This window comes from Vanessa tameamea, chromosome Z (genome assembly GCF_037043105.1).
Source record: "Vanessa tameamea isolate UH-Manoa-2023 chromosome Z, ilVanTame1 primary haplotype, whole genome shotgun sequence".
NCBI lineage: Eukaryota > Metazoa > Arthropoda > Insecta > Lepidoptera > Nymphalidae > Vanessa > Vanessa tameamea.
In genome coordinates this window covers 10,116,335-10,130,811 of record NC_087341.1, presented here as the reverse complement: position 1 = coordinate 10,130,811, position 14,477 = coordinate 10,116,335, and the positions used below count along the sequence as shown (strand labels likewise).

Below are 14,477 nucleotides of genomic sequence, written 5' to 3'. Positions count from 1 at the left end.
ATAATTATGATAGTTATCAAAATCATGAGTCATCATCATCATTTCTATTGATACATCTGTTAATAATCACTATTTTATAAATCAAATAAAGATTCCTCTTTGTACTGTCAATCCTAACATAAATGTATAAACCGAATTATAAATTTCTCAGACAGAAAAAGAGAACGGTAATGGACTTCGTGTTCAACTTTCGTCTGAATAATATTTTTTCATCGTCTTGTAAACATTTTAGATTTTCACAAATACCATTATTGCTATTGGCTCAATTTATGATTTATAATCAAGAGCAATTATTCAGAAGTATTTTAGACGAGACCTCGAATCGATAGTTATTATTGATAAGTTTGTAATTTATTCTAAATTATGTTTTTAACATAGTGACGTAAATTGTTAAATTAATAATTTAAATAAATTAATGTGTAGTTTGTAAAAAAGGTGAAAAATTAATTTAATTAAGTGTACATTGTTGTGTTTAAATGAAAATCGTAAGTAATGCTTTATTATATGTTCTTCTTATTCGTATTTACTTTATTCATTACATTATTTATACAAAAATATGTTTACTACGAACTGCGAAACCAATACCTGGCGAGATGGGGTCTACCTTAACCTTGTTGCTTGGCGCATACACAGATTATTATCTTCATAGTCATATAAGATCCAAAATTTTTAGAGTGAAAACAAAGCAATGGGCGACAACGATGACTAAAAGTAACAGGATGCTGAGGATGTTGGTGCATGTTCGTCACCCGGATCCTAGTCTAATCAGCAAAATATTGGTATATGCAGTTATTCTTTCATAATCAATACTAACTTTTTGTAAGAAGTATTCAAATGTAGTTTATTTTTTGTAGATCGAGTCACACGCAAATAAGGCCAACTCGGGACAAGGTAAGTAAAATAATTTGGACAAATTAATAACAATAACAAATTTAAGTAACAGCTGAAGGTTCTAACTTTGATTTCAGGTCAACTCTCAGATTCTACTGTTATAGAGATTACGGCTGCTATGACGAGAACATCAGTAAGTATATCGTACGTTATATATTGTTTTCGGTGCAATTAGTTTGTAACATTATACTTTTGTTATTTTTCCAGTGTCATCTGGACGATCTTCACCAGCAACATGACATTTTGAAAAGATCAACTCCTTGTAAGAAAAGCAATACAAACAAGAGGTAACGCTATCTCTTTAGTGGCGTCAGATTTACATTTGTAAACTCACACTGACTCGCGACTCCTTTTTTGATGACATGATGATGAGACATGTAATGTTAATTTGAAAATGATTGAGTTGGTATATTAATTTTTCGGAAAATTAATTTTATTCCAAAGCAGTGTTTGATTTTTTTACAGATAAAATATTGGTAATAATGTGACTAAGTTTAACGTGAGAAACGCTTGCCTGACACTGAAACAGATTACACCTATTGTTAGCCTTAAGGTCGACCTTGAAGACTCGATTATCGTCAGGGATCAAGTATGATTTACGAATATCTTAAGTTTAAATAATAAATAAATATTGGACAACATCACATACATTACTCTGACCCCAATGTAAGAAGCTAAAGCACTTGTGTTATGGAAAATCAGAAGTAACGACGGTACCACAAACACCCAGACCCAAGACAACATAGAAAACTAATGAACTTTTTCTACATCGACTCGGCCGGGATTCGAACCCGAGACCTGGGAGTTGTGTACCCAAGAAAACCGGCGTACACACTACTCGACCACGGAGGTCGTCGAAATTTAAAATTAATGTTAATTTTATATGTTTTCATGTCTACGTAGAGTTGTTATTATAATATTGAAGGGATAGTTAAGAGATATTTTGAATTTACTAGAACTTCTATCTTTTATAGAATTGGTTGTATTTATATTTGTAGTTTTTAATTTTGTAAATGTTTTTAATATTGATATTTGTTTAATTCGCTGAAATTATTTCATCGGAATCTGAAGTTTTGTAAATCTACCTTTATTAATCTAGTTTATTTTGTTATACTACTACTACATTATATTTATTGAAGCAGTTGGTATAGTTTTAAGTAGCATATACTGTATGTAACTACTAATTGTATGAAATAGATCAATGCTTCTATAGGATTACATTTTTTTACATATATATGTCTATACGATAACTTTTGTCAAATTTTGTTTAGCAAAACCAAATATGAGTTGATTTTTTTGCTAAAAAAAATATGTCTCTATAAGAATAAAATCTAAAACCTCCTTGTGGAATTTTAATGTTGAAGTTTCGTTGGTTTGTTTTTGACTATTATATGTACAAATTCAGAATATAGGTTTTTTAATATTAAAAAAAATTATAAAGGCATAATAGTAATCAGCTTCACAGTGGTTACAGCTGTAATGGATAATATATTATTATATTAAATTTGGATGTACGAAATTTTTTAAAATGACTTTATTTTGATATTATTTGTGTTCCACATTAGATGATTATACATAATTAAAACAATATTATAAACAACAAACATAACAAGAAAATGTGCGGCGCAGAATAGTGTAAATAAGTCAAAAACAGTGTTTGTTATCAGGGCCGGACCGTGAGTTTAGGGGGCCCTGGGCTACTTAGGGGCCCCACTTAAGACACCTGAACGTAGACTTGAATTAAATTGAATGGGTTTGATTAATGGCAGGATTCGCAGGGCTGCAAACAATACGATCTGTTTAATTTAATAAAATGTTGGATTCTTTCGCATTATCGTCTATTTTTGACTTTGACTTGACTTAGCTGGGGGCCCCTCGAACCCACGGGGCCCTGAGCTGAAGCCCAAAGAGCCATACGGTAGATCCGGCCCTGTTTGTTACTATGCACCTACTTGTTTATGTTCAAGTTGTATTTCTAAAGGACTATTACTATTAAAGTCGAAATAGTTTTCTGGATCACTTTAGATTAGTTATTGACTCGCTTTACACCGTGGTATGGTTGATCAAAGCTTAACACTCTCTAAACTGGCCGACGCTTCACTTGTCATGTAACTGTCTAAGAGAATGTATTTCAGCCGTTCAACTGAAATAAAACAAAGCAGTTGCTTTAATTCTTTTATTTCATTGTTTTAATGTATAGTTGATGTATAGGTTCTCAGTATAGTATTTCAGTAGTCATGTTCAGTATTTAGTATTTGCTCCTTGAGTGTTAAGATGGCATGTTAAGATAATTCAACTACTAGATAATTCGACGAAAAATTAGGAAACAGAAATAAATGAAAAGCTGCAACTAGACATGGCAAGGACATTTATATATATACATTTGAAAATATTTATATCTTATCTATAAATGTTGTAAATCTATTGCCTATGGCATCGTTAACAATGAATTTCACAAGTTCAAGTTCATTGAAACCTCACCACAACACCACAAGTCAGTTCTTTACAAAATTGAGAAGAATATACTTCTACGCCGATATAAGCTGTTTCTATATGTGCAAGGAAACTATTAAGAAAAAATATACCCTTGAAGGTTAAATGTAAAACAATGTTTTTAAACACGCGTTCCATTGGCGAAACGACATTTCAGACAGCATTAACGAAATGGTCTTTTAGAAGTGGATTTATTTTTCCTGATCGTTGAACAGAAGATGTACATATGTAATGAATGTCATACATACAAAGGCAAATTAAAATGTAAAGACTGAAGAATAAATACAAAATGAAGCAAAGGATATTAAAAACAAAAGAAAGAGAAATTAAAGTAAAGAAAGACGTTAAATTACACCATGTTTTAATTTTGATAAAAATAATGAAAGACATCCCCACGGTAATTTTGATATCTTTTATTATAAAAAAATAATAATTTAGAGGAATTTAGAGGACTATTGCTATTGAATGTGGGACTTGTGAACTACTTTATTAACCTCAATTATTTGGTGGCAGGGCTTTGTGCAAGCCCGTCTGGGTAGGTACTACCCTCTCATCAGATATTCTACCGCTAAACAGCAATACTTAGTATTGTTGTGTTCCGGTTCGAAAGGTGAGTGAGACAGTGTAACTACAGGCACAAGGAACATAACATCTTAGTTTCCAAGGTTGGTGGCGCATTGGCGATGTAAGGAATCGTGAATATTTCTTACAGCGTCAATGTGAATGGGCGGTGATGATCAATTACCATCAGGTGGCCCATTTGCCCATATGCTCGTCCGCTAAACTATGCCATAAAAAAACTCGCTGTTTTTATCGGTATAAGGTCGTAACAGCTAGAATAAAGTTGTAAGTCTTTATTTTTATTAATTTTATTTTATTTTTTTAGTATTCTAAACTATATACAATAAAATATGACACTCAATTGGACTATTTACAGCTTAATTTTATTATATTTACGTAAGAATAAACAAAATTGAAATTGAATTGAAGATTCAACATTTTCAGGACGAGGGACTTTAGAAGGGAGAATGTCGTAAAGACATTATTTTGTAATCTGAGTCAACATTCAAAGTAATTTGTCATAAAATGTCAAATGATATAGGGTTGCCGATTGTAAAATTTTTCTTGGCTCCTATGATTTTAAACAGTTTGTGTTTATGATATTTGAAGAGCTAACTTCTCATGGATGGGTAACCCGCCTCGTTACGTAGCGTGTTACGGCGCCAGTCGGTCTAGCTTCCCCTTCTATTAAGCTCTAACTCACAGCCTATGATCAATAAATGATTTTATAAATAAATAACCTTTCCTTATTATCATATTTATATACATAAAATTTAAGTAATAACCTAAGCTTTTCTCGAGTTCAATATTAAATAGTTCAACTTAGATTAGTTTCATTAATTATTTCTGTCGGACGGATATTTTTTCTATTTTTATCATTTTAATCTTTTAGATAAATAAACTGTTCTTATAAACACTATACATATTTTATGCTTCCATAACTACATAAACTTAAATTTGAGAATTAATATTTAAAATCACACGTCAAGTGTATGGGGTCTTTTATTTACGAATTAAAAAGTTAAATCAAGTTCTATGAAAATACCATACAGTTCTGTCGAAATTCTTAATATTATATTAAACTTTTATTTAAATATCCTTATAAATTGTTTATTCGCGAATTTATAACTTTGACACATTTTTTTAGACGACATCCCCAATCAAAAGTCATTATTGTTATGTTAGCATTCTGGATTCTGGAATCAAGCAAGAGTGACATATCTTGTTTACAAGTAAATATTTTGAACATATAACATATAGTTTATATTAATGGTGAAAAAATAATCTAAATTCGTGTTGAGCAGTGATCAGTGACTTAAATAAATCGTACAAGTGAGTAATACTCAGTATATAACTAATTTTCTTTACTTAATATTATTTTTTGCGTATGTATTATATTATTTATAAATATTATTGTAGTCATTTTATATATTAAAAAAACATGACCCGACTCAAATTTAATTTTAATGAGCAGTTTTTTATTCATAATATTTTCATTTGATAATTTACCGAACCGGTATAGTATTTACCAGATTATGACTTCCTGTTATTGATTTTGAGGATAATTTAAGAGTAGAAAAGGATGTTGGGATCTGCGCAGATGCAAAACCTGGCGAGGTGGGGAGCTGCATTTACCTGCATTTGCTTTGCGCATATACATGTTATTGACATTCAATAAATATATTTCACATCGATAAGTTATCGTCAAAAAATATTTTTATCTTTAAATTGGAAATCGGAAACAAAAATAAGAATAAATAATAAATAAATATAAACAAATTTGTGTAATACAATTTCGCAATTTGTAGAATAAAAACAAAAAAATGAGCAACAGCGACGAGCAAAAGGAGGAAGCTGGGGGAGCTGAACCATGTTCGTCACCCAAACCTCTTTCGGATCCAAACATTATCTGCAAAGCATTGGTATATGCGATTATTGATTTTTTGTTAGTTGATAAGAAACAATAGTAACTTAATTTAAGAAATATTCAAATGTGGGTTTTTGCAGATCGCTAAATTGATTGATAAAAATGACGGACCGTCGCAACCCCGGCTAAAAAGAAAATCGAAACCAAAGAAGAACAATTCTGGAAATGGTAAGAACAAAACAAACGCCTACTATTCTAATAAAATTGTCAGGTAACTAAAGTAAATAACTGAAGTTGTAAACTTTGATTTCAGATCAACGCTCAGGTTCTACTGTTATAGAAATCTCGGAAGACGAGAGCAACAGTAAGTGTTCTGTACATTAAACATTGTGTAAGATGCAATTAGTTTGTAATATTAAACTCTATTTTTTGTTTAGCGTCCTCGGGACCTTCCTCACCGGCACCACCAAATGCACCACGACCTTTTGAAAAGAGCAACTTCTTATATGAAAAGAAATCCAAGAAGAAATACAAACAAGAGGTAATGAAATCTTAACTCACAGTTTTAAGAAGAATGTGATTTTAATAATAAAAATTAGAGACAGTGATATAAACTAAACCACTTATTGTAAATTAATTGCATAAACAATATTTACTTTTTACAGAAGGAAGATTGGTGGAGGGACGATGATGTTCAACGTGAGAAACGCTTCCCGCACACTGGAACTGATCACACCTATAGTAAGCCTTAAGCTCGTTCTTGAAAACACTCGTTTTGATCAAGTATGATTTATGAATATTTATATTATAAAACCAATTTTCATTATACTTCTTTGTGTCTACATACAGAGCTATTATTAGGATATTAAACTCATTGTTAGCAGTAAGTTATAAAATATTCTGAATGTACTAATTCAACTTCTTCATCAATGTTCATAGTTGTTGGTTATAATGTTTATAGAATCGGTTGTACTTACGGCATTGTTTTTTGGTGGTGTTCCAATAATATTTCACATACACGTTCGGTCGTAATAGGATTCTTCGTATGAATGATGTTATAATAATCACAGGATAATAGTATAATAATATAGAATGTTCCAATCATAAAGACACAATTTTACTACAAAATTACCAGCGCAAAAAATATTTTGTTTTGGGATTCGTTCATTTTAGTTTAATATGATGTAATGTACAATGACTCTTGTTGTGCATTCATTTGATTAACAAAAAATATGATTACATATGATTGTAATAAATAAAAAAAAAAATTGAAGGTAACTTTGTGGAACAGAGTAACGTGTAAATGAATACGATTACTAACTAGCGATAAGTTAAAATCAAAGTTTATTTATGGACTTGTTTATATTCGAGTTGTATTTCTAAAATACTATTATTATTACAGGCGAAAGAGTTTTCTCGATCCCTTTAGATTAGTTACTTACTCCCGCGGTTGCTCTCTAAATTTGCCGTAACGGAGTAAAAAGTTATCACTACTCCTACTGTACCAATGTCATATTCACGTATTTCAGCCCTTTAGGTTAATTTTTTTATATATTTGATTGCATTAACGGATTTTTAATATATGTATATGTGTTTTAAATAGACAACTAATTATACTTTACTTCATAGGTTTAGTATTAGATTGATAAATTGATTGTATGGATGTATTAAGGTATAGCTGTTCATACTCGTCTAGTAGTTTATAGTCGGCAAGTTAAGACATTTCAAGTCATATTTATTCGATGTTGCTCTAATGTATGTTTTACATTATTATTATGTATATTTATAACAATTTAAGCGAAACGATTAAAAGACGGGGACAGAATTAATGGGAAAGACTTCTACGTATTATTAGAAAGTTTTATATCTTTATTATTAGGAATAAATATTAGAATATATTTATTTTTTACATAGAATTTTTGACAATTGAATTGTTTTAACAAAAACGTACTATACTCATTTAATTTGTTACAAAATAGTATAATTTTGCTAAAATGTTGTTTTAAATAACTATTTTACATCTTGTATTATTATTCTACAACTTGTACTTAACTATATTAAAGGAATGGAGACAGGGAATAGAATTTTAAAGATTTAATAAATGTGTTATATTTAAAATTGTTATTATTACCACCTTTATATAAATAGTCTTTATTTATTAACATTAAGCTCTTAAATATATACAAATATGAATTAAAAATAGTAAGGTCCTGCATAAATCTTGACCGCTTGGAATGTTGGAAAGACTGCTAGTAGCATTTCCCCGTTGAATAGCAGTTCCGATCCTTTGGGCAAAAAACGAATCAGCCCTCACTACACCACAATGAGGCGAGGCTTTATATATTCAGCGGTAATACCGATACTGACCGACTGGTTGAGCACGTAAAAATACAGAATCCGTGCAGCAGCAGATCCCTTCCGCAGAGATTATAATTCTTGCCCACTTTAAAGCCCACCATGCCGAATGGCTTGGATCACGCACTACCAATCATGCAGGTACATCTGTTCTCGATTTAGCATATGATATAAAACAACAGGTCACCTCACCAACGCGAATAGCGGATGTGGAGGATCATACACCTTCAATGTTGGACCTTCTGCTAACTTCCCATCCGGATGGCTACCAGGTTATCGTCGATCCCCCTCTGGGCTCGTCGAACTCGAATCTGGATAACCGAGGAAAACTACCACCAACAATACCGCGGTGTGATACCACGATGCCGGAGGTTAAATTCCGGCAACGGCTTAACGTATCTTTTTCGGCAATCCAATGTATTCGGCGTCGTTCCGAATTGTGGAAGACTGCTTTGGTGCATCCCATCCCTAAAAAGCGCAACCGCTCAGACCCTTCTAATTATAGGCCTATAGCCATTACCTCCTTGTTCTCCAAGGTAATGGAGTCCATTATAAACTGCCAGCCTGCGGTACCTAGAGGAGTACCAGCTGATAAGCGACCGCCATTACGGTTTCCATCGGGGTCGCTCAGCCGGTGATCTTCTAGTTTACCTTACTCATAGTTACGCGAAAGCAGTTGAGAGCAAGGGGGAGGCATTAGCAGCCATCATCTGCTCATCAGTCTGCATCCATCAGAATCAAGTAAGGTATTAAAGCGCAATTTGAAGTTGCGGAGATGGAAGCTTGGTGTTATAATCTTAACCTGTTTGTCTGTACAAAATAATTAATATTATTTTATCGAATAATAGATATACATAATATTCTGGCTAATTTATTTTGTAGCCACCGTTAGTACGCCAATCAAGAACCAGGTGCTATGCTTCTATATTGAATAATGACTTTTATTTAATTTTAAGTTAGGCAACGACGTCTGCCTTGACAAACACACAAACTAATATGAATAGTACCAGAATGTTATAAAACATGTATGTATATGATTGCTTACCCTAGCATTTAAGATGGTTAATAAAGTCTAAAAATATTTCAAGGAGTATTTTAAGAAGCCAGACAGTACTTATATTATTGGTTAGTTAATTTGTGTCTATGATCGAAATTGGACCACAATCGATTATCATTAATCATTGCTGAAAATTTGAGGAAAATGTATTTTAATATGCATATTTCAAACAATGGAAAATGCCAGAACTTTATAGTAGTTTTGATCCTTCGTTTATTGATTGAAAGTTAGACATGCGCAGAGAGACGGCCTGGATCTAGCTTGATGAGCCCGGGAAAATCTAGGCATTGCTCGTTTTACAGTACGGTGACGCACACACGAAACTCTACTAAAAATTGTAAAAGTGAAAATTAATATACCTGCACTTAATAAATAACAGTTATCTATTTTCACGTTTGGTGGCAGTCAGATTTTAAATATCGTGAGTATAATAAGAACCAGCTAGCGTCGTCCGGGAGAACAAAGACTTTTATTTACTTCCTAATCGCAGCACCACCTACCAGGTCTAATTTTAACCATCTAAGGACTTAAATATCCAAAATAAAATAAAATAAAAAATTCATCAAAATCGGCAACTGTTTAGGAGGAGTTCATTTACATACGTACAAAAGATTTATTTACATAATGATATAATAAAATGTTAATAAGCCTTTATAATTTGTTATACAGGTTAAGCAAAACAGCAATGTTTTGCAACCTATATAACAAAATATTTAAAATTTTCCATTGAGAAAAAGAAGTTTTTAAGCTAATATGTACATATACTTGGAAATAATTGTTTTCTTCACATTCTTCAGTCATAACAGCTTGTATTTTAATAAAGGCCTTTAATTTTCTTAAGACTACTTGATGCTGTCCTTTCCTTTGTGTATTTACTCTGGACCAGCTACTTTCTTAAAATCATCATCTTCCGCGGATTCGAAGGATTTCCTATCGAACATCAAGAAATATAACTCTTGCTTCGAAATTGCTGCATTGTCATTTGTTGCGGAAATTGTGTTTGCTTAATTTATGTCAATAGTCAAAATCAAAGGAACAATATATCAAAAATCCAGTTCTCTCCTATCCTCGCATAGTGACCAGAAATTACTTTAAATGCACTTCATCGGTAATGATAGATGAAATCGATGCACATTGTGGAACACATACCACACTAAGAAAAACCAGATAATCTTTATATCTATATAAGCAAAGAATGGAAAAACAAAAAATATTGCATTGCAAAATTAAACTTCTATGAAACATTTGATTTATTTTGTTCCTTATTTATCATCAATATTATTACAATGTGACATGCCGTAGCAAACATACTAAATATATAAAACGTTAAACAAAATATACCTCAGGGTCCTATTGTATATTTATACTTTTGTATTGCAACACACAAATTAAGTAGGTAAGTTATCCTATTCAAGAATAAAACATGTTGATAGTTATGGACCACTTTCAGGGTAAGCTATCAAATAAGGCTAGGCGTTGAAGATGGAGCCTGAAAATCCGAACGGTATATACACGTGCTTATATATAAATATTTTTTAACTAAAATATAAGTAGACTAAATATGTAATTACAATTTCAGACCCAAATTTTGCGTCATCGTCAGCGTCATCGTCATCACCTGAGGCACCTTTCCATGAAATGGGCATTGACGATCCAGCAGATTTACATCGAATTCTCTGTATATTCAAAACTCTGGAAGCAATAGTATGTTTGTTTTTATTAATTTTTTATTCATTGATTATGAGATAATTTATTATGTTTTTTTTTTTTAAGATTAAGCCGATAAAAACGCAAGCTGATATTTTGCGAAATAGGCAATATTATCTGGCTACCCATTTTCATCGATACAAATATATAAGTGGAGTCGCAAAGGTAACGAATTCAATTTATTATAATGTTGTATTTAGTAAATAAAACACTTACGAAGTAAATATTATATTGTTTATATATTTATGGTGTTATAGGTACCAAAGCCGTTTCTGACGTCGGGGAAATCTTATTTCTTACGCCCCTATGGCTATTGGGTACGAGATCCAGAATACGAGGCTCCAAGTAAAAAACATAGTTATTACTTTATTTTTAATATTGAAGTAATTAAATATTATACGGCATATATATATAATAAAATAATAAGTAAAAAGTATTATTACTATTTCAGGACCTACTCCAGATTGCCCCATTCCGTTTGAAATAAAAGATGGCTTGGACCCAAAAGTTGCGACTGAAAATATTCGCAAATTATTCAAAGAATTGGACGATATAGTATGGCATATATTATAACTTCTGTCGCGTAAATATTAAGATACATAGATAGCTTATAATATTAGCAATGTTTTACAGCTAAGTAAGCGAACACCTACGGTTCCAACCGACTCTGAACCAGAGACAGAGCAGGACACAGCGCAAGATGCACCGCGAGGCACATCGCTTGACAGGATGCTTTATACACCACGAGCAACATTGCAAGACACTTTTCAAGCCACACCGGAAGATACACCTCCAGATACACCGCAAGATACACCGCAAGATACACCGCCAGATACACCGCAAGATACACCGCCAGATACACCGCAAGATACACCGCAAGATACACCGCAAGACACACAAAAAGACGATGAACAGGACTATAACAAAAAATTATTTAAGGTATTGTATAATGTGTACACATCTAACTTTATGCGTCCAAATGAACAAATACATATGAATTTTTATATTATTTTATTTTACAGTTACTAAGAGGTATGAAGATGTAATTTTTGTGTTCAAGAATAACTCGTAAAGGTCGGAAAGTTTTCGAGGAACATCTTCGCTCTAATAACCATCTACTTATTTATCTACTCAGGAAGTTAAAGAAATCAAGGACCCTACTGAAAAATAATATTTTTGTGAAAAAAAAATCTACAATATTTATATATAATATTTGAATTGTATAAATAACATTGAATTTTTTTATAAATTTCTTTACAAAATTATAGCTAATTAGAACATGGAAAATAAAATTTCTTATAAAAATATATTACAATTTTATCTCAATAGTATTCTATCGTAATATCGTGACAGTTTGTTAATTTTTAGTTTTGAATACAAACCTTTTGCTTAGGCCTAACTACTGTCAATTTTAGCCGAAGCCAAAAACGTTTTGGTCGGACACAAAATATGTGCCAATGTAATGTATTTCTTTCTGGCAAATTTAAATTAGTGACAATCATCTTTCAATTGAAACCTTGTGCGATTTACTTACCGTGTTAATTAATGTTAATTTATATTTCTTAAATGTTTATTGGTGTTAGTATTCTAGTTACCCGTAGTGTAGTTTGAATTTAAATCTAAATGTATTAAATCAAATCAATGTTAGACTAATGGTCAGATTCTGAAGAGTATTTACCTAAATTGTAGATTATTATCTAAATGCAAAAACACTAATTGATTGAATAATAGTATATGTATTAAGATAAAATTAAAAAGCGCATCTTTTAGCTTAATTCAAACGTTCTATAGCGATATGAGATGCTGTTTTAATATTTTACTAAGCGAATCAATGATTCTGTTTTTAATCCTTAAACGAAGTGCTTTTCAGAACGTGACTGTTAATCAAGAATTATTATATAGATGTCTGTATTCGATGTGTACTCTCTAGTCATCCTAGTTACTTGGTGACCATAGTTAATAATAATTAAAACTACCTTTACTGTATTGTTATTCAAATATATTTATATAATATTTATTTTAATAGATGATTTTATTTAAAAAAATACAAAATGTAAAAAAAATAATTATGTCATATCATGACAAAAAAAAAAGATATAATTATGTTATTTTTTTAAATTTATAAATTAGTTATTAAACTTTCTATTTTTATCTTTTTATATGTATGTATATGTTTTTGGGTATAATAAAGGTTTTAATCTCATCAATGTGTAAATTAACGTTCCCATCATGTTTATTTACTTTTAGGTATATATGTATAAATAGGCGAAATCTAAATACTGTTTGTTAACCGACTTTTCTTTGATTGATAGCGATTGATAAACTTTAGCGTTCATTTTAAAAGGTTCGAAACATGTCAAATTTCCTCAAATTTTCAATATTGATTTTGATCGAATTTCGACCACGAGGCGAACACTAGTTTTGGTTATTTTGATGGATAACATCTATAACATCATCATAACCAACCGGTAGTATTACTTTTAATCATTGTTAGATGTAAAGATAAATTAACTGAAATTCATAAATATTAAATGATAACAGTAACATTATGTACACTAAAAATATGGAGTACCACTTACTTATTTTTATAATGTGTCACCACCGCCCATCAGGGCCGAATCTACCATATGGCTTTTTGGGCTTCAGCCCAGGGCCCCTTAGATCAAGGAGCCCCCAGCTAAGTCAAGTCAAAGTCAAAAATAGACGATAATGCGAAAGAATTACCTAATTTTATTAAATTACATAAATCGTATTTGCAGCCCTGCGAATCCTGCAATTAATCAAATCCATTCCATTAATTTAATTAAAATCTACGTTCAGGTGTGTCTTAGGTGGACCCCTAATTAGTATTAGCCCAGGGCCCCCTAAACTCACGGTCCGGCCCTGCCGCCCATGAAATTGGCTCTGTGAGAAATATTAACCATTCCTTACATAGCCCATGCGCTACCAACCTTGGGAGCCAAGATGTTACATCCTTTGTGCCCCTAGTTACACTGGCTCATTAACCCCTCAATCCGGAACACAACTAAACTAAATATTGCTTTTATAAAGCAATAAAATTAAAAATTCATCTTCTGTAAATTGAGCAAATTACAAATTAAAATAATAATTACAAAGTAATTATTAATAATAATCAGTTCTTGCCAGTTACAATTATTTAACTTCATTCGATCACATTAAAGGAAGTTCGTTACAGGATATTTGTATTAAGCCTTCTCGAGAACTTTTAAATAAAATATTAGGCAATGTAACTTAGCGCGTACGAACTTTAAAAAACAAACGTTTTATTTTGATTAACTCTACTGGGGATGGCATCTGACATGCGTGACTCAATATGACCCCAAGCGTGACCTCTACCATTGCGCTCTCGCGCAACGATTTTTATTTCGTTGATTATTAGAAACCTTGAAAAAGATTAGATCGAACATTTTTCGGCCGAAGGTGGCCGAAGCCGAAACCGAAGTTTAGGTCGGATACTATCAAAACTTACTTACGGTATTTTCTTTCCGATATTATATTCATAATTGGGTAAGATTAGAAGCCACA

The 14,477-nt window shown here is 31.6% G+C and overlaps 3 protein-coding genes across 6 annotated transcripts in view; 2 read left to right on the top strand and 1 right to left on the bottom strand.

The window, feature by feature from the left end:
- The window catches only part of LOC113403416 (medium-chain specific acyl-CoA dehydrogenase, mitochondrial), a 345,704-nt gene that overhangs the window by 173,021 nt on the left and 158,206 nt on the right, over positions 1–14,477 (bottom strand). The gene's annotated exons all lie outside the window — the stretch shown is intronic.
- LOC113403373 (uncharacterized) lies at positions 5,707–6,607 on the top strand. The gene is made up of 5 exons (XM_026643909.2): positions 5,707–5,867; positions 5,953–6,040; positions 6,126–6,176; positions 6,250–6,353; positions 6,478–6,607. Exons 1-5 carry the CDS (start codon positions 5,769–5,771, stop codon positions 6,562–6,564), a joined length of 429 nt encoding a protein of 142 aa, XP_026499694.1. The 5' UTR covers positions 5,707–5,768; the 3' UTR covers positions 6,565–6,607.
- Positions 10,811–12,058, top strand: LOC113403335 (proteoglycan 4-like). Its single transcript, XM_026643848.2, has 6 exons — positions 10,811–10,928; positions 10,998–11,096; positions 11,189–11,276; positions 11,383–11,486; positions 11,565–11,870; positions 11,954–12,058. Exons 1-6 carry the CDS (start codon positions 10,863–10,865, stop codon positions 11,975–11,977), a joined length of 687 nt encoding a protein of 228 aa, XP_026499633.2. The 5' UTR covers positions 10,811–10,862; the 3' UTR covers positions 11,978–12,058.